Below are 24519 nucleotides of genomic sequence, written 5' to 3' on the forward strand. Positions count from 1 at the left end.
ATAAAATCCCGAGCTCTCGATGACTACCTCCGTCATGTTCATCTGTTTTACCCCTGATGAAAATGACGGAGGTAGTCATGGGAAGCTAGGGATTTTATCCAAATATGACGCGGCTAGGAAACCTAGAACTTTTTATGCAAGAACACCGTCGCGAAAGACTTGGTAGTCACTTTATATACTGTCCACAGCTAGTGCTGCATGTTGCCACCTGTGAGTGGTTATTGCATGCTGGATTCAAACACAGGTATGCTGCTGAATACTTCGGAAATCTCAGTACGAATATAATAGGTTTTCTTGAGACCGAGAACCTTATTTCGACGAATTAGCAACGCTTCAGAAAGCATCAGTCATGCGGAACTCAGTTTGCACCTTTTTCACGTGATATTCTGCTTACTATGGGTGAAGGGCAACAAGCAGATTTCATACTTTTAGATTTCTTGAATACATTTGACACGTTGCCCACTGCAGACTGTCAACGAAGGGGCGAGCATGTGGAATAGGTCCCCAGATATATGAGTAGCTCGAAGACTTCTTACGTAATAGAACCCAGTACGTTGCTATCGAAGACTAGTGTTCATCTCATCAGAAACAAGAGAACCGTCAGGAGTGCCCCAGGGAAGGGTGATAACAACGCAGTTGCTCGCTATGTAAATAAATGATTTCGCAGACGGGGTGGGCAGCAATCTACTGTTATTTGCTGAAGATGGTATAGTGTACGGTAAGGTGTCGAAGTTGAGTGACTATAGGATTATACAAGACGACAGACAAATGGTGTGATGAATGGCAATTAGTTCTAAATGTAGAATAATGTAATTTAATGCGGATGTGAAGGAAAAACAAACCCATAATGTTCGGATATAGCATTAGTAGTGGCCGGTTTGACACAGTCATGTCGTTTAAATATCTGGGCGTAACGTTAGAAAGCAATATGAAATGGAACGAGCATGTAAGAATTGTACTATGGAAGGCGAATGGTGGACGTCGGTTTATTGGGAGTATTATGGGAAAGTGTAGTTCACTGTAAAGAAGACCCGATGTAGGACAATAGAGCGACCTATTCTTGAGTACCAGGTCGGAAGGAAGACATCGAAGCAATTCAGAGGCGGATTGATAGATTTGTTGCCGGTAGCTGTGGACAACACGGAGATGCTTCGGGGAGTCAAGAGAGAATCCATGGAGGCAAGACGACGTTCTGTTCGAGGAACACTATTGAGAAAACTTAGAGAAGCGGCATTTGAAGCTGACTGTAGGACGATTCTACTGCCACCAACGAACATTTCGCGTAAGGACTATTAAGATAAAATACGAGAAATTAGGGCTCATAACGAGACGTATACGCAGTCTTTTTTACCTCACTCTATCTGTTAGCAAAGAAACGACTAGTAGTGGTACACTGTAGCCTGCGCCACGCACCGTGTTGTGGCTTGTGGAATATGTATGAACACTTATGTTCAGAAAAAAAACAGAACACCTTGAACGAACAGAGATACGACATCATATTCATAGGACATACACATTAGTATGTTCTGCAGGAATAACTAGCAACCGGCCAGTGTCGCCGAGCAGTTCCTGGCGCTTCAGTCTGAAACCGCGCGACCGCTACGTCGCAGGTTCGAATCCTGCCTCGGTCGTGGATATGTGTGATATCCTTAGGTTAGTTAGGTTTAAGTGGTTCTAATTTCTAGGGGAATGATGACCTCAGATGTTAAGTCCCATAGTGCTCAGAGCCATTGAACCATTTGAATGATTAGCATTCGAACCACGTCGTCTCTCGGGTTCAACGTCAACATCGACATCACTGCGCAACACCACCTACTGGTAAAATGAGCCTGCGGCTCTCTTTGTTGCTATAAACCGAAGGTGATGAATGAGTTTGCTTGGGCAGACGTGCAGGATGCCTCGCAGACGTATGCTCGAACCATACCGTCAAATCAGTGAGTTTGAAAGAGGGCATCCATCAGAGAAATTGCTGCTCGTCTGCTCGCGTGGGACTGGTCTATAGAACGACGCCACTGGGGACTGGAATGGCATCAGTGTTTCGACAGTGCAACGGGTGTGTGCAGAATGGTTCACCGAAGGCCGTAGAACAAGACAAGATGGGTTAGCTCGCACCATCCAGACTACCCCCCCCCCCCCCCTCCCCAGAAGATCGACACCTCATCCAAATGGCATTGGAGGACAGGTCCGCGTCCTCCTCAGCTTTGACGCAACAATGGGACGCATCGTATGCTATCAGGGGTGATAGTCCCTCGCTTTTTATTGAGGAATGAGTTAGTATACGTTGTCCACTTCTCCGTCTACCTTTGAGGAACATGCAGAAAGCTTCTAGACGACGCTGGTATATGGAACGACGTGACTGTGCACAGGAAATGGCATCTGATACTGTTTTCGGACGAATCTAGTTCCTGTTTGTTTGAAAATGATGGCCGCAGCGTGATTCATCACAGACTGGGAGAGAGGCACCACAGTGACTGCATTCGTACAAGACATACAGCGCCAACCCAAGGCCTTATGGTGTAGGGTGCTTTTGGGTACAACCACAAATCAAAGTTAGCGCGTGTCCAGGGCACTGTGATCAGTGTGACCTACGTGAATGACATCCTTGCTGCACCACACACCAGACGCCATTTTTCAGCAAGGTAATGCACGACTAGACGTTGCTCCATGAACATGTGCCTTCTTGGTATCACAGGGTGTCAGCATTTTCCTTGGGCCGCCAGATCACCAGACTTGTTGCCAATCGAAAATATGTGAGATATAGTGAAATGACGGGTGCAGCACTGTAACCTAATGCCAATCACCACAGATGAACTTTGGAACCAGGCGACTGCAGCATTGACGGACATCCCACAGGACGCCATTCGCGCCTTAGACACGTCAATGCCATCAAGTATGAAACAAGTTATCAAGGCCCATGATGGATCCTGTGTCTACAAGGCAAAAGGACAATCTGCAGAACATACTAACGTACGTGTCCTGTGAATATGAACGACCTTTCTCTAGTCGTTCCGGGTATTCTGTTTTCTCTGAACATGAGTGTAGAAACGGATGTATAGTACCTGAACGCTAGACTTTGTTGTCGACTCTAACATATTATGATAACCCCATCCAATGACAATGGAATTTATTCCCTCATACGTCCTGCAACCAACAGATGGTCTTCTTCCAAACGACGACAGAAAGATAATTCTGGAGAAGTCATACCCAACATAATCGTCCGCAAACTAAATTCCGTCGATCTTCCGTTTGGCAATCAAATGAACGGTTCTTAAAGCAGCTCTCAGGGTGTAAAATTAATTGCGGTATTAACTGCCTTTCATTACATTTCCGACGGTTCCATCACTGACAGGAATTTTGCGTTACCATAGTTACTGAAAATCCAAAGACTTTGCCGCAGTGGTTAACACCGGTTCCCGTCAGATCGCAGAAGTTAAGAACTTCAGGCTGGGCTATCACTTGGATGGGAGACCATACCGTCTGCCGAGCGCTGTTGGCATGCCGGGTGCACTCAGCCCTTGTGTGGCCAACAGGGGATTTATTTGATTAAGAAGTCACGGACCCGGTCTCGTAAACTGACATACGGCTGGGAGAGCGATGTGCTGACCACAAGCCCCTCTACATTTGCATCCAGTGACGCCTTTGGCCTGAGAATGACACGGCGGCCGGCCGGTACCGCGCGTTCGGGCGGTGTTCAGTTTAGTTTTATAGTAACTGAAAAAAAGTTGGCACATATCTCGTTCAAAAGATGCCCGTCATCTCTTTCTCGTGATGCAACGCATCGATCGATCACAGAAGAAGCCCTTGATTATTCAACTGATGAGTACTGTGATGGTCAACATAGAGCTAAAATGAATTTATACCCTGGACTACACTCGTGAGAACATTTAAGCATATCTTTATCGATTTCCGGCAGTCTGCCGACACTTAGCGGAATTCACCCGTTACATGCAGTTGTCAGAACCATTCGCAATTCATTTAGATGATCCTCGGCAGATAGACAAGTTAACATTAGCGTCTCCGACTAAATTTATTCAAATTAGATATAGACTGACATAGTATACTAGTAAGTACGCTTCTATTATAGCCACATGGTTGTCCTGATAAATTTATACTAACAACGACTTTTAGGCATTAGTCAAAAAGTCGAAGGCATCTGTTGAATGATAATGTCAGTTTGTAGTACACTTAAACCGCAAGAAAATAGTTGCAACCATTGCTACATAGGCAACTTACTTGCACAACTCTCCTGCTATTAATTTGTAGTGTGGGTTGCATAGTTGTCGAAATTGACATACCTGTGAAAGGTTTAGGTTCTTAGCGCAGTTATTGAAATGAGAATGAAACATCCTAGCGCGTGATCATCCACTAATTTAGTTTAGGGCTGTGCTTACTCTCCAGTACACGAGGCTCTCGCAGCCAGTCGATGAGTTTGGACGAGGGAATTGGTGTAGACGAGAAAAGATGATATTAAATGAAACGTCTTGCAGGTCTGTACTGTTGCACTTAGTTTCGGGTATACGTTGAACTACATGTCTACATTCAGTTCATACTTTGTTCTGACCTTGATAAAACATTGAAAATGATTATCATTTAAGATCAGACACTGAGTAAGGAAAAGCCATTATTTGAGCTCGGTGTTTAAGCTACGTCTGCTATGTTCATCCATCTTCCTAGCACCCTTCCTTACGCACTATAGTAATAATTAGAGACACGCAATAGTGGCAAGTCTTTGACTTGGCGGTAATGAGCTCGACTTCTGAGTCAATAGTTCACATCTCACTCAGTAAACACTGCCATATGTCAGTTTTTTTCCGTTTCGTTTATTCATTCTGCTAAAGACAGAACGAGTTTCAGTAACAATGTCTTAAGAGAAGCTTTGCATCATAAGCCATCTCACAACCATGCAGGATTCCACAAGAATGGATTTTGAATGACAAATAGAACATTAACGATAATAATCTGCATTTTGTTCGTCATTTACGGGATCATCACACCGGACAAAAGTTATGAAAGCAATGAACACAATGAATAACGTTTTTCTATAACAAATCTGGAGGTAAGAAACGTATGGAATAGCAAAACTGCGTGCTCGTTCATAGTTTTATTTCTGTGCCTACATCGAAAGACATATGCAGGGTGGTCCATTGATCGTGAGCGCGTCAAATATCTCACGAAATAAGCGTCAAGCGAAAAAACTACAAGGAACGAAACTTGTCTAGCTTGAAGGGGGAATCCAGATGGCGCTATGGTTGGCCCGCTAGATGGCGCTCCCATAGGTCAAACGGATATCTACTGCGTTTTTTAAAATAGGAACCCCCATTTTTATTACACATTCGTGTAGTACATAAATAAATATGAATGTTTCAGTTGGACCACTTTTTTCGTTTTGTGATAGATAGCGCGGTAATAGTCAGAAACGTATGGCTCACAATTTTACTCGAACAGTTGGTAACAGGTAGGTTTTCCAAATTAAAATACAGAACGTAGGTACGTTTGAACATTTTATTTCGGTTGTTCCAATGTGATACATGTACCATTGTGAACTTTTCATTTCTGAGAACGCTTGCTGTTACAGCGTGATTACCTGTAAATGCCACATTAATTGAATAAATACTCAAAATGATTTCCGTCAACCTCAATTCATTTGGCAATACTTGTAACGACATTCCACTCAACAGCGAGTAGTTCGCCTTCCGTAATGTTCGCATATGCATTGACAATACGCTGACACATGTTGTCAGGCATTGTCGGTGGATCACGATAGCAAATATCCTTCAACTTTCCCCACAGAAAGAAATCCGGGGACGTCAGATCCGGTGAACGTGCGGGCTATAGTATGGTGCTTCGACGACCAATCCACCTGTCATGAAATATGCTATTCAATACCGCTGCAACCGCACGGAAGCTATGTGCAGGACGTCCATCATGTTGGAGTACATCGCCATTCTGTCATGCAGTTAAATATCTTGTAGTAACATCGGTAGATCAATACGTAGGAAATCAGCATACATTGTACCATTTAGATTGCCATCGATAAAATGGGGGCCAATTATCCTTCCTCCCATAACGCCGCTCTATACATTAAGCCGCCATCTATCACAAAGCGAAAAAAGTGGTCCAGCTAAAACATTCATCTTTATTTACGTACTACACGAATGTGTAATAAAAAATGGGGGTTCCTATTTAAAAAGAAAAAGCAGTTGATATCCGTTCGACCTATGGCAACCCCATCTAGGGGGTCAACCATAGCGCCATCTGGTTTCCCTTTTCAAGCCAGACGAGTTTCGTTTTTTCTAGTTTTATCGTTTGATGCTTATTTCGTGGGATATTTGGCCCGGTCACAATCAATGGACCTCCCTGTGTATTACGTATGTACTAGTTGACGTACCTGCCACTGACTGCGTATTCATTTTCCCAATATTTTATTAGAGACAAAAACTAAAAACGAGCTGTGTTTGTAGTGTAAAATGAAAAAAAATTCATTTCCATGTGTTTGTGGAAACACCTTTGAAATTGAGAAACAACCTTAGAAAGAAATGTGCATAATGCGCAAATGTATATCTACATTATACTTCTCAAATACGCTTGGCGCCGCAGCTTCGCGTGTCTTAAAATGCAAGTTCTCTATAGCAATGCCTCCATAAAGCTCTAGAGACGGCTACCGTTTTCGCCCACAGTCGTTTGTGCTACGCAGTTAAAAGCTGTCAAAAGCGCTGCCAGGTTCAGGGATTTCTTTAAGTTGCCTCGACTGTAGGGCTATCTTAGTACTAAAGAATAAAGTCTGAAAACTTCATGCATGACGTGGCATTTTTTCAAGCATCTCTGTTTATAACGTCATGTCCGTTGAACTATGTGTCGTATAATGGTATATTTGTGTAGTTACATTCAGCGGCATATGCGGATGTGGTCTCAAAATTTTATTGAGAATAGAGTTAGTAGCACATAAGTACTAAATTTAAACACCGTACAAGATGGAGCAGATTTTTACGTCTCTCATTGTTTATGACGACATAACTCCTGAACTTTTATGGGGAGTGCTGCATTATCATGCTCGTGAACAAATCGGCAAAGGATCCCTCTAACACCCCCAGCTATGCAACACCATCGGCAGAACCTACGCGCCTTTATTGAGCACTTTAAAAATGTGCTTCTCAGAGCTTATACACCGATTCAGCCTAGTAACTGCTCTACCATCTGAGTTTTACGCAACCCATTCGACACATCTTACGTGCGGTTCCCCCAACTTCAGGAACTACAGCAGCTGGGAGACTAAACTGGTATCGAATTTTCCGACGGGTATATTTTGAAAGTGCCCAGCAAAGGTGCATGGGTTTCCCCAAGAGTGTTGCCCAATTAAGGGGTCCTAGAGAGAACTTTTTGCCGTTTTATTCACCCAGATGATAACGTAAGACCCCCTCCCCCCCCCCCCCCCCTCGCTCCCTGCCTCTGGATCACGCCACAATATGACGTGGAACAGGTGCGACGAAATAGCATAAAATCTCTCCGCTGCTTTGGATCCCGTTCAAACTTCATCGAACGGTTTTTAACGGTCCCTAGTGGTTCTACCTCGCACACCAGAGCAAAAATTACATTCGTACTACATTCCAGAGGAGTCAGATCCAGTTCAATGGAGTTGCAGCTCCACTATGTCCTTAGAGTAGGATTGAAACGCCCAAGAGGTCGCAGCAGTGGCAAAAGTTGTCAAGAACGTCGTCCTGTTGCTTATAGAACGGCAAACTGTCCTTTTCGACAGTGAAATGTGTGGGAGTCAACACACCTTTTAAAACACCCCCTGAGACATTTTCGAGTCGAACCTGACTTGCTGTGTGTTTGAAATGTTTCCTTCGGCCACCCATAGGAAAACTGCGTCATTTCAACGCTGGATGTCCAGTTCTTACCTGCAACAGAGAGGCGGCGAAAGACGAGATGAAATGTGGGTGAGAGGGGTTGTGACGACCTTTCCATCGTGTGACACTTCAGCGGTGGCGCTGGTCAGAATTGTGGTGAAATTTTGTGCCAATGTCACTTCCTTAACCCAGCTTAAAGCTCACATGAACGTCTAACAAAGCTGTGGCCTCCGTTCGCATTTTTAGACACCCATCTGTTTGAAACGTCTTCGGACCTAGTGTCATGTTGCAGGGCACCATGCTTTTGCACCATCATAGGAGAAGGTTTTAGACACCTTTAGCCAAATATCAAACTTATGCATTAGAACAGGAGATAATTACGGGGTTTCGAGAAAGTGATCCTTAAATTTTGTTTCGCATTGTATGTTACACACAATTTTAATATTTTTGATGATGTATTCGCGCAGTAGACAAATGTGTCTTCTGTCTTACATCCTGTAACATTTTCTTTTCACAAGAAGGAGACAAAGACTTGAAAAACAAGATCGTAGAACTAGGAGCGCCCTCTCAGCAATGTACAAGCCATTCACAACATCATTAGCAACATTAAACATTGAGGTGTGCTCAGATTACTTTGTGGGTAAGGAGCCTCTTCGCGAAAAACAGGAATGTCTCGTTAAAGACCTCACTTTGGTACAAATTTCCATTAGTGAAGACGTAGTAATTGTATTGGAATTCAGCATTTCTGAAAGGGGCCGGCTGGTGTGGCCGAGCGGTTCTAAGCGCTTCAGCCTGGAACCGCGCGACCGCTACGGCGCACGTTTCAATCCTGCCTCGGGCATGAATGTGTGTGATGCCCTTAAGTTAGTTAGTTTTAAGTAGGTGTAAGTTCTAGGGGACTGATGACCTCAGACGTTAAGTCCCATAATCCTCAGAGCCATTTTTGATTTCTGAACGTTAGTTCACTGCTCTAATTGTATGTCACCGATTTCATTCTGATGATCTTCATTCATTTCGCGTCAGAGAAAGTAACTCACTTGGTATCTAACATTGACTAGAAAGAGTACTCCACATGTGTGGTCTTGTGGCCTCTCTTCATGCCATCAGTAATAAACGGCTGTACTTTTGTGTCGAATGTTTGTTGTCGTTCTGTCGCTCGATCGGAAAAGGTCGTAAATTCTCCGAACTCATACTGTGGTCGAAAGTACGTGATAGCTTCGTACATGGACAGAAGCTTAAGATCAAAAGCAGTCGATTTCCATTGAGAAGTGAGAGCTTATGCGAGACGACGTGTTTACCAAGAGCCACAAAACCACAGCAAAAGCTGTCTGACAGTCATCACCTGCAAACGCCAATGCAGGGTGCTCCCGAGATGCACCAATGGCTGGGCTTTGCATCGCTGTATTAAAAGCAGCCTCATCTCATTTGACAAGTGGACAGTGACAGTGTTGCTGACGCTGTGCCACTGTAGCTGAAAAGGGGAGGGTATCACCCAGGTATGCAATGTAAGATAAAATTAGATGTATTTTTCGTTCCATTGGACACATAGTGAAGAGACCCTCCAGGAAGTAAGATACGTCAGAAAAGCCACAACACACAATACATGCTACGAGAGAAAAGAGGTTTGCTAACGTACCTTCCACGGATCTCATGTAAAATGGTGCTCACTTAATAGGCAATAAGTAACTTACCACAGAACATGTAAAAGTTCATTATACTGAGGTACGTATTCTTACGCTATTGTAACCATGTATCAGAGTCTTCCAATGAATCTGTCGGGCATATGTCTTACTTGCGATTACTTTTGTATGGTCATTCCAGTTTATAACGATCCGTAAGCATATTCTTAGATACTTTGTGGAAGTAACTATTTCCAATCGTCTGTTTAGCTGAATATCTAAAAAATAGATGTTGGAGAGACAAACACAGGTACAAGGAGGGTAATTGCTTGGATTACAGAAGAAATATATCAATTAGTCGACGAAAGAAGGAAGTGCAAAATTCTGCAGCAAAAGACAGCAACACAAAAATATAAATCCATTAGGAATGACAGTCCCTGCAGCACAGAGTCAATGTACCTCGACCTTGTTAAAGGCATTGCTCAGATCGAATGTCATAAAGATTCTTGAAGAACCCGAATGTAGCGACTTTTGCAGTCTTTGGAATATCTCCATCCGTCACAGGAATTTACATAAAACCCTTTACATAGTCTAATACACTAAGCACACTTGTACCACTGACAGGATACTTGTATTTCAATAACAGAGTCTCTGGATACGCATGTGGAGTTCACCTTGCTTTAAAAAAAAAAAAAAAAAAAAAAAAAAAAACTCTAAGCACTATGGGACTTAACTGCTGTGGTCATCAGTCCCCTAGAACTTAGAACTACTTAAACCTAACTAACCTAAGGACGTCACACACATCCATGCCCGAGGCAGAAATCGAACCTGCGACCGAAGCGGTCGCACGGTTCCAAACAGTAGCGCCTAGAACCGCTCGGCCACTTCGGACGGCCATCTTGGTTTTAGCACGACTAATCACCACCCGAGTTTTAGCGCGAACCTTTTTGAGTACCAGATGGAGGAGTTAGTCCCGAGGACTACAAGAAGGGTGAACAACATCTTCCCTGAGCACTCAGTAAACTTCGTCTTTTCGATTGCGAGATTCGTGCCGTATCTCCCTCGAGCCAGGTGGTTGGCTAATGACTGGAAATTAGTCGAGCAATTCCGCATATTTACTTTTTATCACCTGCAATAGCTTGGCGCTATGAATCGTTGCACTAAGTCTGAATCCATTAGTAGAAAGTTCGGTGAAATTGTTAGCGAGCTGTGCATTTGCTGCCTCAGATAACAGGGTGGCAGGATAATGTTTGGAAACTGATTGAGCAACTCGGCGTATCTGCTTTCTGCCTCCTGCACTACATTGGCGCTATGGGTCGCTGCACTGCGTCGACATCCAGCAGTAGAAATTCTGGTGTCATGTCGACTGGCTGTGCATTTTCTGCCTCGGGTAACAGGTGGTAACACGCCAAAAAGTCGACTCCGATTACTGGTCCCGTGACATACACTACAATGAAATATCAGACAAGACACGGAGCAGCCTCACGGAGCTCAATATATCGCTTGCCATAAGTAGCTATCCATGAGTCGTCAGAAATCCAGAACGAAGTTGGGAGCCGGCAGTTGAGTCCACGGGAAAAATTCATGAATTTGGACCCGTATCCAAAATGAAATTTCAATTTCGTCACCAATAGAGAGACGCTGAGAGACTGTCAAGTAATCGGATGTGCCTATGTCAAAGGCTGCCACTGCCGTCTGCATAAGGGCAAGGTGAAGTGCACTTGCGCACTTGATCCCCAAATGAAGCCAATACTTTGCAGGTGACAGCACTGCGCCACTTAAGAACCGACGAGCTTTCTGCGATACAGATCTACACTCCTGGAAATGGAAAAAAGAACACATTGACACCGGTGTGTCAGACCCACCATACTTGCTCCGGACACTGCGAGAGGGCTGTACAAGCAATGATCACACGCACGGCACAGCGGACACACCAGGAACCGCGGTGTTGGCCGTCGAATGGCGTTAGCTGCGCAGCATTTGTGCACCGCCGCCGTCAGTATCAGCCAGTTTGCCGTGGCATACGGAGCTCCATCGCAGTCTTAAACACTGGTAGCATGCCGCGACAGCATGGACGTGAACCGTATGTGCAGTTGACGGACTTTGAGCGAGGGCGTATAGTGGGCATGCGGGAGGCCAGGTGGACGTATCGCCGAATTGCTCAACACGTGGGGCGTGAGGTCTCCACAGTACATCGATGTTGTCGCCAGTGGTCGGCGGAAGGTGCACGTGCCCGTCGACCTGGGACCGGACCGCAGCGACGCACGGATGTACGCCAAGACCGTAGGATCCTACGCAGTGCCGTAGGGGACCGCACCGCCACTTCCCAGCAAATTAGGTACACTGTTGCTCCTGGGGTATCGGCGAGGACCATTCGCAACCGTTTCCATGAAGCTGGGCTACGGTCCCGCACACCGTTAGGCCGTCTTCCGCTCACGCCCCAACATCGTGCAGCCCGCCTCCAGTGGTGTCGCGACAGGCGTGAATGGAGGGACGAATGGAGACGTGTCGTCTTCAGCGATGAGAGTCGCTTCTGCCTTGGTGCCAATGATGGTCGTATGCGTCTTTGGCGCCATGCAGGTGAGAGCCACAATCAGGACTGCATACGACCGAGGCACACAGGGCCAACACCCGGCATCATGGTGTTGGGAGCGATCTCCTACACTGGCCGTACACCTCTGGTGATCGTCGAGGGGACACTGAATAGTGCATGGTACATCCAAACCGTCATCGAACCCATCGTTCTACCATTCCTAGACCGGCAAGGGAACTTGCTGTTCCAACAGGACAATGCACGTCCGCATGTATCCCGTGCCACCCAACGTGCTCTAGAAGGTGTAAGTCAACTACCCTGGACAGCAAGATCTCCGGATCTGTCCCCCATTGAGCAGGTTTGGGACTGGATGAAGCGTCGTCTAACGCTGTCTGCACGTCCAGCACGAACGCTGGTGCAACTGAGGCGCCAGGTGGAAATGGCATGGCAAGCGGTTCCACAGGACTACATCCAGCATCTCTACGATCGTCTCCACGGGAGAATAGCAGCCTGCATTGCTGCGAAAGGTGGATATACACTGTACTACTGCCGACATTGTGCATGCTCTGTTGCCCGTGTCTATGTGCCTGTGGTTCTGTCAGTGTGATCATGTGATGTATCTGACCCCAGGAATGTGCCAATAAAGTTTCCCCTTCCTGGGGCAATGTATTCACGGTGTTCTTATTTCAATTTCCAGGAGTGTATATTATAGAAACTGCGTCAAGCTAGCAGCTCACTCATTTGCTTAGCCAGATCGTTCACTTTGTCCGCCGTCCGCATCACCGCTGATACGAGACACTGTTGCGTGGTGCCGCAGCAGTACCGATTGCTGACGGCATTGTTGCATCCTGATCCCGTGAGACAGATCTGCAAATACCTCCAACAGGCATTTCTGGCTGAGATGCTACTACGGCTTTAATCTGACCCGAAAAACGCCTCTCCCAGAGCATGCTAAGTCGTGTGTCGGGTACAGTTCCCGCATCAAATTTACTACGCTGGTGCCTCAAGGGAAGGGCGCCCACACCCGGGGACAAGGGGGCCGCGGCCTCTTCCTACTTCTCAGTGCAAGAGAAAAAAAGAAAAAAATGTGTGCAGGTTTTTAAAAGGGTGGGAAATGGAACTTTTATATGGCTACTTACAAGTCGCCATTTGTCTTCCGAAATATTAAAAGTACTTCATACACCCAGGTGTAGCCTGTTCCTGTCCCCCATCGATAAAAGCTATGCTTCAGGCACTGCGACGGCTGACTGTATCCGAAGTCTTCTTGCGTTAACGCTTGACGCGTACGCTCCTCCTGTGTTGCAGATGGCAGGTGAATAGACTCTTGTCTTTATTTACAGTATGATTCTTCTGCAGGCGGTGCTGCGATGACGTCTTCAGCATCAGCCACAGAGTGCTGTTTGATCTGTTTGACCAACAGAGCAAACATCGTAGAATCCGTAGTTACTCTTGCTTAATGAAAACTAGCTTCCACATGCCCAAACCAGAGCGCCGTAATGTGACGCCGAAATCGTGGCCGTCGAACAGCAAATACTGACACTGTCGAAACTTCAGTGCCTGCGGTGTCTTTCATTTTAGAATTTTGCGAATTCTGTAGTTAAACTCTAGAGTTTATACTTCTTCTTTTTAGTATCTACAGGCTGACCACATCACGGTTGACACTGTCGCAGTGGCTTTGGCAATACCTGTCTCGAATTCTTATTTGTGTATGCAGGTACGTCTGTCAAGGCAGAACACAAATTACTGGCACTCATGTAAGATAAGATTAGATGTACTTTTCGTTCCATTGGACACGTAGTGAAGAGACCCTCCAGGAAGTAAGATAAGTCAGAAAAGCCACAACACACAATAAATGCTACGAGAGAAAAGAGGTATGCTAACCTACCTTCCACGGATCTCATGTAAAATAGTGCTCATTTAATAGGTAATAAGTAACTTACCACAAAACATGTAAAAGTTCATTATACTGAGGTACGTATTCTTACGCTATTGTAACCATGTATCATGATTCTTCCAATGAATCTGTCGGGCATATGTCATACTTGCGATTAGTTTTCTATGGTCATTCCAGTTTAAATCGCTCCGTAAGAATATTCTTAGATACTTTGTGGAAGTAACTATTTCCAATCGTCTGTTTAGTTGAATATCTAAAAAACAGATGTTGGAGAGACAAACATAGGTACAAGGAGGGTAATTGCTTGGATTACATAAGAAATATATCAATTGGTCGACGAAAGAAGCATGTACAAAATTCTGCAGTGAAAGACAGCAACACAAAAATATAAATCCATTAGGAATGAAATAATTAGCAAATTCAGAGCTGCCAAAGTGAAATGGCAACAGGAAAACGTGAAGAAATGGAAATACAAATGATCGTGGGAAGGACGGACTCAGAATATAGAAAAGTCAAAATAACCTCATGTGAAATGAAAAGCGAGGGTGGCAACATTAACCCTGCTGTTACTGTAAGGTTAACATGACATGAAAAGGAACTGTGTTCTTCAGTAACTTTTTTTTTCTATTTGAATGACATTATTCCAAACTTGAGGACTTTATTTCCATAAACATTCCAAATACCTTGAAGTTTAAATTTAAAAAAATATCCTTTTCTCCCCCTTGCTAAAACTTAATTTGTAGTTCTTTTGTTCCTTGGGTATACATGACCTGGGCAGCTTAAAAATTCACAGAATGTACAAATATCATAGGTCATAGTAAAGTTCTATTTCTACATGCCTGAGGTACTTGCATGACGGTTTCTTATGACAAAGTAAACATATGATTCCTTACTGTTGAAATGTGTGAAGGTTACACAACAATGCAAGTTGCTAATTGCCATTAAATTATTATAGCACATTATTACAAGCTGTTAGCATCTGTAACAGCTCTGTGGGATAAGGTGGTGGAAATACTTTCAAAACTATATAGTCCTGGGTTAAACGTAAATGGATGAGCAACTCAAGGCTTTCCAAGAATGTTGTCCATTGAAACAATATATATCGGGCAAACCCTCAAAATATGGCCAAAATATGGACATTTTGTGACAGCGCTACTTCATATGTTTCGAAGACACAAATCTACACAGGAAAATTACCCGGAAAAACACCAGAGAAAAATCAAGGTATGAGGGTTGTCATGGATGAGGCTCATGATGAGCTAAAAGGACAGTTTCTTCACATCATATGTACCAGGCCGAGCACTTCTCAAAAGATGTCTTGCAGTGCTGAGGAAAGTGAGAAAAAATAAGAACAAAATAATGCTATATCAAGCAAAGGAGATATTCACGCTTCGAAGTTCTTTATTACTGAGGATATCATAATCGTATCTTACGTTACAAGGAAGAACAAACAGGTTGTCCTGATGAGCACAATACACAACAGTGAGGCAGTAAGGAACAGAGAATATACTTGACTACAATGCACAATGCACAATCAGGGGTAGTGGGGATGGAGAGGCATAGATTCTGGTTTTAGGGAGCTTCGGGTATGTACAATGTTGCTGGCTACAATACTACTTGGAACAATCAAAATTGGTATTCGGAGCTCCCCTGTGTACTTTTATACTTTCCCATTATAGCAACATTTTTATGTACTTTAGTTTATTTTTATTCAGCCTGATTATTCTGGCTATTAATGTAAGCAGTTTATCAGCAATTTTAGAACAGCAGTCTTTTATAATATAAGTTATGGTTTGTTGTCATGACAACCAAGTGATTGAAGACTATCGTAGCCCCTGCAGACGCCATCTGCCGAGAGCTGCTTGTATTAGTCTTAGGGATCTGTACCGTTTCCTACTCAGTGTGATGCGCGCAGCCAGACTATGCACTACACCTCCGGCATGTTACTGATGTAAAGACTTTCTGTTGCCCTTATCCCGTTTGGTTTGCATTGGACTACGCCACATGCCGTAATCAGGTAATCTGATGTTTTTTTTCTCATTTCTAGTGTGGCTTTTCAAGGGACAACTCAAGTTGCATATTTTTTGACAAGCACCCTTCTGTCGTCCTCTATTTTATAGGACACCGCGCAGTGTTTTTAAGGCATTGACAGGGGATATTTACATACTGTGGTATTTGCATGCGCGGTATGGTTCAAATGGCTCTGAGCACTATGGGACTCAACATCTGAGGTCATCAGTCCCCTGGACTTAGAACTACTATAACCTAAGGGCATCCCAAACATCCATGCCCGAGGCCGGATTCGAACCTGCGGCCGTAGCAGCAGCGCGGTTCCGGTCGGAAGCGCCTAGAACCGCTCGGCCACCGCGCCGGCTATATCCACAGTATCTCATGTACTCTTAGCTATCAAACATCAGTAAGTTGTTTTATATTTTGTTGGCAATCCAATCTCACTATATGGGGTCGCGCCACGGTAATGACATTTTTTATTTTTTCCGTAGGTCCATCCGAAGATGCCTAATTAAAGTTCAAGCGCCTCACTTGGAAGTAATAAAACATTTTAACATTTCAACCAAGACTGCTTCTTTCATCACTCCTGGCTGCTCCTTACACTGAAGCCAGAAAAATACTGCCACGAAGTGACAGTCAGTGGATATTGTAAGAAGTTACAAGCAGTCCATCAACGCCTAGCTGTGGTGGCAACCAAAACTGTAAGCGTGCCAGATGCAAATTATGTCCATCAAGTTGTGAGAACGAGGGTATCAATGAAGTCTTAAAATTGTAAAAAACATGGTAGTAAAGCTCACATTAGATACCAACTACTCTGACAGAGGAATTCTAATTAAAACTCTATTCTAACCATTCTCATCTTTGATATTCTATATGCTAAATGAAACAGCTCATTGAGGGACAGAGCTTTACACCGTTATTGATATTGTTGGCTAGTATTATTGTAAAACCTATTTGTATTGTACCAAATAAATATACATTTAAAATTATAATAACTGTTAACACTTTCTAATCATCATGTGCTTAAAGTATCACACCGAGGGCATATCTGTATAATTGCTTTTTAAGGTAGCTAGCAGGGTTCAGACTTCAGGAAGAATATAATAATTCCAATCCCAAAGAAAGCAGGTGTTGACAGATGTGAAAATTTCCGAACTATCAGTTTAATAAGCCATAGCTGCAAAATACAAACACGAATTCTTTACAGACGAACGGAAAAACTAGTAGAAGCCGACCTCGGGGAAGGTCAGTTTGCATTCCGTAGAAATACTGGAACACGTGAGACAATACTGACCTTACGACTTATCTTAGAAGAAAGATTAAGGAAGGACAAACCTACGTTTCTAGCATTTGTAGACTTAGAGAAAGCTTTTGACAATGTTGACTGGAATACTCTCTTTAAAATTCTAAAGGTGGCACGGGTAAAATACAGGGAGCGAAATGCTATTTACAATTTGTACAGAAACCAGATGACAGTTATAAGAGTCGAGGGGCATGAAAGGGAAGCAGTGGTTGGGAAGGGAGTGAGAAAGGGTTGTAGGCTCTCACCGTTGTTATTCAATCTGTATATTCAGCATGCAGTAAAGGAAACAAAAGAAAAATTCGGAGTAGGTATTAAAATCCATGGAGAAGAAATAAAAACTTTGAGGTTCGCCGACGACTTTGAAATTCTGTCAGAGACAGCAAAGGACTTGGAAAAGCTCTTGAACGGAATGGACAGTGTCTTAAAAGGAGGATATAAGATGAACATCAACAAAACCAAAACGAGGATAATGGAATGTAGTCGAATTAAGTCGGGTGATGCTGAGGGAATTAGATTTGGAAATGAGACACTTAAAGTAGTCAAGGAGTTTTGCTTTTTGGGGAGCAAAATAATTGAGGATGGTCGAAGTAGGGAGGATATAAAATGTAGACTGGCAATGGCATGGAAAGCGTTTCTGAAGAAGAGAAATTTGTTAACGTCGAGTATAGATTTAAGTGTCAGGAAGTCGTTTCTGAAAGTATTTGTATGGAGTGTAGACATGTATGGAAGTGAAACATGGACGATGTATAGTTTAGACAAGAAGAGAATAGAAGCTTTCGAAATGTGGTGCTACAGAAGAATGCTGAAGATTAGATGGGTAGATCACATAACTAATGAGGAAGTATTGAATAGGTTTGGGGAGAAGAGAAGTTTGTGGCACAACTTGACTAGAAGAAGGGATCGGTTGGTAGGTCATGTTCTGAGGCATCAAGGGATCACCAATTTAGTATTGGAGGGCAGCGTGGAGGGTAAAAATCGTAGAGGGAGACCAAGAGATGAATACACTAAGCAGACTCAGAAGAATGTAGGTTGCAGTAGGTACTGGGAGATGAAGAAGCTTGCACAGGATAGAGTAGCATGGAGAGCTGACTGGACTGAAGACCACAACAACAACAACAGCAGGGTTAAGAGATCAATGGAAATCCCACTGCTAAGCGCGGAGAACTCATTTGTGGAAAACGTATACCGGGACTCTGTATGAGGGGAACACTTGACTGCTGACGTGATAGAAGAAGAAACCGGAATTGATGTAGAAGGGATAGGGAGTCCAGTATTAGAATCAGAATTTAAAAGAACTTTGGAAGATTTATGGTCGAATATGGCCGAAGAGGTAGACAACTATCGGTGGCACTTCCTAAAATCATTGGCTAAATTGGCAACAAAACGACTATTCTAGTTGGTGTGTAGAATCTATGATATTGGAGACTTATCATCAAACTTTAAAAATAATATCATCTACATTGTTCCGAAGACAGAAAGAGCAGAGAAGCGTGAGAAGCAGCTTAACAGATCATGCATCCAAGCTACTAACAAGAATAATGTACAGAACAATAGAAAAGGAAAATGAGAATCTGTTAGATGACGATCACTTTGGCTTTAGGAAAGTTAAAAGCACAAGAGAGGCCGTTCTGTCGTTGCGGCTGATAGTGGAAGTAAAACTGAAGAAAAATCGATAAACATGCATTTGTTGGCCTGATAAAAGCGTTAGACAATGCATTAATGCAAGGTGTTGGAAATTCTGAAAAAGTAGGTTTGAGTAATAGGGAAGACGGGTAATATACTATGTACAACCAGCAGAGAACTATTAGGCTGGAAGGCCATACGAAGTGCCGGGATTGAAAAGGTTGCACGACAGGGATGCAGTCTTACACCCCAATGGTTCAGTTTGTAGATCGAAGAAGCAGTAACGGATATGAAAGAGACGTTTAAGAAGAGGATTAACATTCAGATTGAAATGATCTTGATGTTCAGATTCGCCGATGACATTGCTGTCTTCAATGAAAATAATGAAGAATTACAGAATATATTGAATGGAAAGAGCTGTCTAATGAGTATAGAATATGGCTTGAGAGTAAATCAGGATAAGGCAAAGGAAATTAGAAGTAGCAGGAATGAGAACAGCGAGAAGCTCAAAGTGAAAATTGGAGATCACGGAGTAGATGTTGTTAAGGAATTCTGCTACCTCGGAAGCAAATTAACCCGTGACAAACAATGCAAGGAGAATGTGAAAAGCAGTCTAGCACAAGCAAAGAGGCACTCCTAGCGAAGTTAAGTCTACTGTTATCTAACACAGTCCTTAATTTGAGCAATACATTTCTGAGAATGAACGTTTGCAACACAGAATTGTATGCTAGTGACTCGTGGACTATGGGAAACCTTAACAGAAAAGAATCGAAACGTTTGAGATTTGTCGCTACAGAAGAACGCTGAAAATCAGGTAGACTACTAGATAAGGAATGAGAAGGTTCTCCGCAGAATCGGCGAAGGAAGGAACGTATGGAAAATACTGACAGTAATAGGGGACCGGATGACAGCACATGTGTTAAAACGTCAGGGAATAACTTCTATGGCACTAGAGCGAGCTGTAGTGTAAAAACACTATAGAGGAATACAGAGACTGTGGTACATTCAACAAATGATTGAGGAACTAGGTTGCAAGTGCTAACCTGAGACGAAAAAGAAAAAGCCTTCTCTCAGGCGAAATCAGAGGAACATTTCGTACTACCTACATAAAGCTGAAGCTTAGGCCTATGCGTTGCAAAAGCGAGAATCCATTGCTTACCAGATCTGTGAATTATCTTGTTACTGGCTGTACTTTTATGATAAAGATTTTGTAGGTAGAAACAAACTCATTTCCGGCGGAAAACTATAACAATTCTCCTGCCAGCAGCTATGAAATTTCTGCTGTTCTTGTTGCGTTCTTGCATGATACTTAATATTATTTGACGTGTGTTGTGTGAATGCAGGAGCGGGAGAACTCTAGCAAGAGAATGGAAAAAATTGAAGTCACATGCCGTGTAGTAGGGCATAGTATTGGACTAGAGTGTTGCTGGTTAGCAGGTCCGGTTAACTGGCGAGCAAATCGGAGCTGGAGGCTACTGCTCTCGCACCGGTTATTTATTGTGCACTCATAGGAGGCAATGAGGACACGAGTGAGGCGGTCATTTAACAGACGACATCGGACCTATCTTGACATTGTGTGTTCAAACTGGTATACTTCTCGTGTCATACGGAGAACGAGGTACGTTGTAAATTAAATACTGGAAAGTCATGGATTCTTTTAATATAATTATCTCAGCTGAGAGTATTTTTATGGTTCTGATCAAAGAACTATTATTTGAAAATACGTTAAAACGGGAGCTGATACCGCTTTTTCGGGAGGTGCCATGCCGCATGTGTTGATAGTCTGACTTCCACAATAATTTAGAGCGATCCTATAAATATTATAATGATGGTAGGGGGGCCAACGTTAAAGAAATCTTGAAGTATGAACCGGAAAAAATTCCAGAAAACGGATTCGGTACATGCAGTGAATGATTAATGATATTACGATAATACATTTTGTAGGACCATAGTGATTATTCCTCGAAGTGAAAATAGTTTAGCAATCTGTTTAGTGTCTCAAAAAATGTCTTGATTGAAACAGATACCTCACCCTATTGTGGGATTCGAGGAATAGACACTACATCGAGACCACGCAACCAGCAGTTACGGGAAAACCGATACGCAGGATCCCGTAGTTTAAGTAATGGCCGTCTATATGGATAGGCCGTGCACTGCAAAGACAACAGTCGAGAACGTATTTTGAATTCATTGTGCTATTACAAATAATCGTGTTTAGTGTAACAATTCTTCCTCTAAGTCGAGGAGCGTCCGTCATGACCAGTTGCTCTTACCTGTACAAAAGATGGGTCGTCATGTCGTGTATCCTGTGGCATTACGACGTGTGACTGCTCCGTGTGCCAGGTGTAGTGAAAAATACGTTTAGACGTGGAAACACTAACGACTGTTGACAACATTTTGTGATACGTCGTATCACCTTCACTTCATGCGTAATACCGCCTAGTGCGTCACAGTTTATAATTGCTGCCTAAAACAGAGCCTCAAATTCTTGTTTAGTAACGTGATAGCGAACCGGTAAATAGCTACCTAGCCGAAGCTAGGAAAATTTACACATAACCTGGTAAGTTTGCTGAAACTTGTACGAATTTCAAACGACAAACTTGAAACAAGAGGTGAAGATTGCTTCATCCTTGTACTGTCTAAGATTTACATAATTAATGTCCGCCATAATTACTATTTCAGTGGTGGAAAGGAATTTGTCAAAACATTAATACACGCCGTTATGGTAAAACATATTTGGGTAAAGGCAAACACGTAACTATGTTTTGGATGGGTGGTAACATAAGAGGTGCATATTGATAATCGAATTTTGTACGAATACGAGCACGAAGATTGAAATCGAGGATGATTCCCTCTCTATTTTCTGCTTCTTTTTTGCGATAGAAGGAAGTTCAAAAAACAGTTAATGGTATAGCAGTTTTTCTGTTTGGGCCACAGGAGCTGCCATGAAGTTATTTGATTAAATTCTGGGTCCCGTAGGTAGATTGTACTATTTATGTGAAAATGATGTGCAACGAGTCACCTTACATGCTGCATACGTGTGAGTTGTTTGTATTTTTGGCTACAACTGCGTAGCTGCGACAAAGTGAACGGCGAACGACTATAGATCAGATGATTAAAGAATTTATTGTGCAGTAGTAATACTTCCGTGTAGCTCATATTTTTTCAGGAAATTTATCTAAAATACATGTAGCATGCAATTAGATGAAAAAGAAACGGTGAACCGGTGAAGAAAAATGGTTCGCAAAAAGAATCGATCACCAGTGAACTAGATCCCAAATCTGAACGAGTATGCCCTCCTCTATATCAGCAATTCAGATTTGTGATCATAATTTTGCCATAAAATTTTGCAAAACTATTAAAATTGCGTACAGATGACACTAAAACTGTAGCATGTCTATCAAGAACTCTAAAAAAAATTGTTTATCTCGAAGGTTGGGTGCCACTTTCACAAGTAGTGAAAGAGGGTACGTCATTATTGCAATTATATCATAAACTGTTATCTACAGACGAAGAGATCGTGAGTGTTTTCTGTAGAACTCTAGCCAAAGTATCCAAAATTGTGATCAATATAGTTTCGTCAATTTGGCAATTTATTTTTCTCAGAAGATTAAAGTTTTCTAGGGCAGTATCGTTTCTTATCTCGAAATTCTACAGAACAACCCAAATTTTGTACAGAGAACTGTAGAGCTAAAGTACAGTGTGTCTATCAAGAACTCTAAAACAAATATTCATCTCGAAAGTCCGGTGTCAACTTTACGTGACTCATATGTCGACGAATTATTATTAAAAATCGTACTTTCAGTTTCCTGAAAGCTACTGTCGCACCGACGTAGCTACGTTACACGTCGTTATGTTACAAGCTATAATATGGAGCTATGTTGTCACAGAGGGTTGCCAGTCCGTCAGCGAAGTATGAAAGTCAACCGATTAATGTGCATGACATACAATACTTCAACCGATATTGACAACGGAGTAAAATATTCTGAGGCATTACTTTTCAGCACGCCTTCGTCATATCTGCACAAAAAAAACCGTCATTAGGGTTTTAAAGATTTTTTCCGAAATTCTGGGGATATATTTCAATTTTGTACAGAGAACTCTAGAACTACAGAAAATCTATCAATAGCGGATAAATAGGTATATTTCTCAAAACTCGGAATATGGAAGGAAGGAAGATTGCGCTTAACGCTCAGTCGACATCGAGGTCATTAGAGAAGGAGGCTGTGCACATTCAAAGAAACCATGCCAATATTGTCATGGAGCGATTTAGGGAAATCACAGAAACCCAAATCTGGATGGCCGGATGCGGGTTTGAACAATTGTCCTTCCGAATACGAGTTCAGTGTTGTAACTACCTCTCCACATCTTTCGGGCAAGTCGGATGCCAACTTAACAATAATTCAAATTATGTACAGAGACCTCTAGAACTATAGCCTATAGCCAGCTGCACAAGTAGTGAAAATGGGTCCCTCATGATTGAAGTTTTCTCATAGACTGCTATCTGCCGAGAAAATGCTATTAAAAATTTCAGTATAACATTAGACGAAGTATTCGGAATTGTGATCACAATTTTTTTTTTAAATTGGCACATTTTACAATATTAAAATGTCTTGCGTACTACTGCTTTCTTTGCAAAAATTCTGCAGAACGATTCAAATGTTCCACAGACAAGTCGACTATTACAGCACATCAAACAATAACTCTCAAAAACAATTGAAATTTATTGAAACTTCAGCAGACTGAAGCAGCCGCATCATGAGGCTACTAGAACCATATTAATTCGGTATACTTCTTTTGGTTATGCTAGAATCGTATTATATTTGTATACTCTTTCTGAATATTTAACATAAAGGACGTCGTATTTCTAACCAGACACAAGGAAGATTCAAGTATGTATGTAAGTATACAGACAACCAGTGTGTGAGAGTGTCATAGAAGGGTATCCGATGATACTGGTACCGTTTCCCTCCGCCGTGGTTTGTAAAGCAGCTTGAATGGTATTTGTATAGATGTAGGCTGTCGCAAGTAATGGAGCTGCCAATAAGAAGTCAGTGGCGACTTGCGAATTGACCTGTAGGGAATTTGGTGTTGCAGTGTTTGATAGTTGACATGAAAGTAAATAAATCTAAATATTGCTCATAACGCGTCAGCAATAGCTACGGAAGTCTTCTGACAATGGTCTTGTCAAAGAGGAAGGAGGAAATGACAAAGGATCGGTTACCTCTTGCATCTGGCATGGGAAACTATGCCTAAAAGGCCAAAGAATCAGCAATGACCAACGGCATGAGGACGCAGAAGGCACTGAATTAAAGACACATAACGTGTATGCATAGAACTTGTGGCCTGTAATTGAAAAAGTGTCATGAAGATCTCTCCATTGGCAAAAGATTCAGTACTAGGCCCCCCAACGGATCTCCAGGAGCGGACAGCCAATGGGTAGTTGACCATGTGAAAAATACTGAATAGCCTACGAGAAGACAAAGTTCTACGAGTCCTGGCGTGGAATGTAAGGAATTTGAACGTGGTAGAGAAGCTAGGATTTATGAAAAGGGAAACGCTAGGGCTCGATTTAGACATAGCTGGCGTCAGTGACGTGAAATGGATGGAGGACATGGATTTCTATTCAGATGAACGTAGAGTAACATCAACAGCAGTAGAAAATAGTATAACAGGTGTACAGTTTAGAA

General features: G+C 42.7%; 1 protein-coding gene across 2 annotated transcripts in view; it reads right to left on the reverse strand.

Annotated features, from left to right (window-relative positions):
- LOC126354409 (solute carrier family 22 member 7-like) overlaps window positions 1–24519 on the reverse strand; it is a 237948-nt gene that overhangs the window by 172658 nt on the left and 40771 nt on the right. Inside the window, exon 1 of one of the 2 annotated variants that reach the window (XM_050004026.1) lies at window positions 21103–21158. The exons of the other annotated variant lie outside the window; for it this stretch is intronic. Within the exon in view, the coding sequence (XP_049859983.1) occupies window positions 21103–21144 (42 nt within the window). The 5' untranslated portion in view covers window positions 21145–21158. Of the gene's footprint in view, window positions 1–21102; window positions 21159–24519 lie in introns of those variants that run through there. 2 annotated transcript variants of the gene reach the window in all.

This window comes from Schistocerca gregaria, chromosome 3 (genome assembly GCF_023897955.1).
Source record: "Schistocerca gregaria isolate iqSchGreg1 chromosome 3, iqSchGreg1.2, whole genome shotgun sequence".
NCBI classification, from domain to species: Eukaryota; Metazoa; Arthropoda; class Insecta; order Orthoptera; family Acrididae; genus Schistocerca; species Schistocerca gregaria.